This window comes from Empidonax traillii, unplaced genomic scaffold, assembly GCF_003031625.1.
Source record: "Empidonax traillii isolate 1590-97213 ecotype Southwest subspecies unplaced genomic scaffold, ASM303162v1 scaffold226:size936269, whole genome shotgun sequence".
In the NCBI taxonomy this organism is placed as follows: Eukaryota; Metazoa; Chordata; class Aves; order Passeriformes; family Tyrannidae; genus Empidonax; species Empidonax traillii.
This window is the reverse complement of record NW_020955419.1, coordinates 202131-204062: the sequence shown is the minus strand read 5'-3', so window position 1 is coordinate 204062 and position 1932 is coordinate 202131. Positions and strand designations below refer to the sequence as shown.

Genomic DNA, 1932 nt, shown 5'->3' with positions numbered 1-1932 from the left:
GCCCCCCCCCCTCCCCTCCCCGCCCTCCCCGGCCCCTTTGTCTTACATATGTGATAGAGGGAGTGTGCCATTAATGGCTGTGCCAGGAACAGGTGCACTCTGGTAGTGTTGGGACATATGAAGTCTGCTTGGGGCAGCTGGTTCTGGTACTTCAGCACCTGGTAGATACATGCTGATCATGTCCCGAAGGTCCCCAGCTTGGCAAGGAGCCCTTGAATGAGACGAGGAAGTGACTACGGGGGGACTGGAGCTGGATTCCGTCTTGACCACCGAGCCCATGGAGCCCAGGGCCATGCCCGGGGTCCCTTGCTGGGAATAGGACATGCTGTAGGTAGGCGATCCGTTCATGTAAGTCTGCGAGCTGGTCATGGAGTTGTACTGCAGGGCGCTCACGTCGTAGCGGTGCATGGGCTGCATCTGCGCCGCGTTGTGCGCGTTCAAGCCCGGGTGCTGCGGGTAGCCGAGCTGCTCTTGCATCATCCCATAGCCTCCGTTGGTCCAGCCGTTCATGTGCGCGTAACTGTCCATCCTCTGGTTCACCCCAGCTCCCAAGGTGGCCCCAACCCCTACCCCAGTCGTCATGGTATTGGTGCCCGGTGCCAGCAAGCCCCCCGGCAACGTGTACTTATCCTTCTTCATGAGGGTCTTGGTTTTCCTCCGGGGTCGGTATTTATAATCCGGGTGCTCCTTCATATGCAGAGCTCTGAGCCGCTTGGCTTCGTCAATGAAGGGTCTCTTTTCCGCCTCGGATAAAAGTTTCCACTCCGCCCCGAGCCGCTTGCTGATCTCGGAGTTGTGCATCTTCGGGTTCTCCTGGGCCATTTTCCGTCGCTGCCCGCGGGACCACACCATGAACGCGTTCATCGGGCGCTTGACCCGGTCCGGGCTGTTCTTCTGGTTGTTGGCGGCCGAGTTGGAGTTGCCTGTGCCTCCCCCCGAAGTTTGCTGGGGGGCGGGAGGTTTCAGCTCGGTTTCCATCATGTTGTACATTCAAACTACTTTTGCCTGGAACCAGCCTTGAGCAGAGAAACGAGGAGCAGCCGCAGCGGAGTCCCAAGCCGGACTTTTTTTTTTTTTTTTTTTCCTAGGGAGGGGTAGGAAAGGGGGGAGGGGGACTCCCCAAAACCACACTTGGATCAAGATCAGGATCTTCCTCTTCGCTGATGGATTAATAATGCTAATAACTGCTATTATTACCGCCGGAGCCTTGATTTTAAAAAACTTCTTCCTCCTTTTTCCCTTTTCTCTGCCTGCCGCTCTCTCTCTCTCTCTCTCTCTCTCTCTCTCCACCTCGGTCTTAAAGAGCCAGCAAACTACTTTACCCCCTTTTGCAAACACACACACTCTCTCTCTCTGCCTTGACAACTCCTGATACTTTTTTGAACAAGTTAATAGACAACCATCCATGTGATGGGGGCTTGTCAGGCAATAAATGCGTTCGCCCCGGCCAATCAGCGCTCGGCGGCTCCGCCACTGAGGACAAGTCTCTTCCCCTGGTTTTGCATGAAACGGGGCGGGGGCTGGGCGCGCCGGGACGGCTCGGCGGGGAGGCGGGCCCGGGGGCGGCCCGGGCGGCCACTGCGAGCCTTTGTATCTCCCCTTCCAGCAACAGGTCACACACGCCTTTTGGAGGAAGTGGGTAAACAGCATTGTTGCTACGTGGTGGTTTTTTTTTTTTTTCCTTTTTTTTTTTTTTTTTTTTTCCGCCTTTAAGTTGGTGTTGGCTTGGGGCTGGGAGAAGGCCGGGGGGGGATGCGGAACGGCTTCCCCCGGCCCCCACCCCCTCTCTGCCAGCGCCCCCCGGGGCGGAGGGGCCGCCTGGCTGAAGGGGCCCTGTGCTCGCCCCGTCCAGGCCGAGCGCCGCGGGGTCCCCTTGGGAGCCGCGTCCCCGGCCGGGCCCCGCTGCCTTCCGCCGCCGGGGAGCCGAGCCCG

At 58.7% G+C, this 1932-nt stretch overlaps 1 protein-coding gene across 1 annotated transcript; it reads right to left on the bottom strand.

Annotated features, from left to right (window-relative positions):
• Window positions 1-7: 7 nt before the first annotated feature.
• SOX2 (SRY-box 2) lies at window positions 8-1521 on the bottom strand. Its single transcript, XM_027887954.1, has one exon. It carries the CDS (start codon window positions 988-990, stop codon window positions 43-45), a length of 948 nt encoding a protein of 315 aa, XP_027743755.1. The 5' UTR covers window positions 991-1521; the 3' UTR covers window positions 8-42.
• Between the last annotated feature and the right edge of the window lie 411 nt (window positions 1522-1932).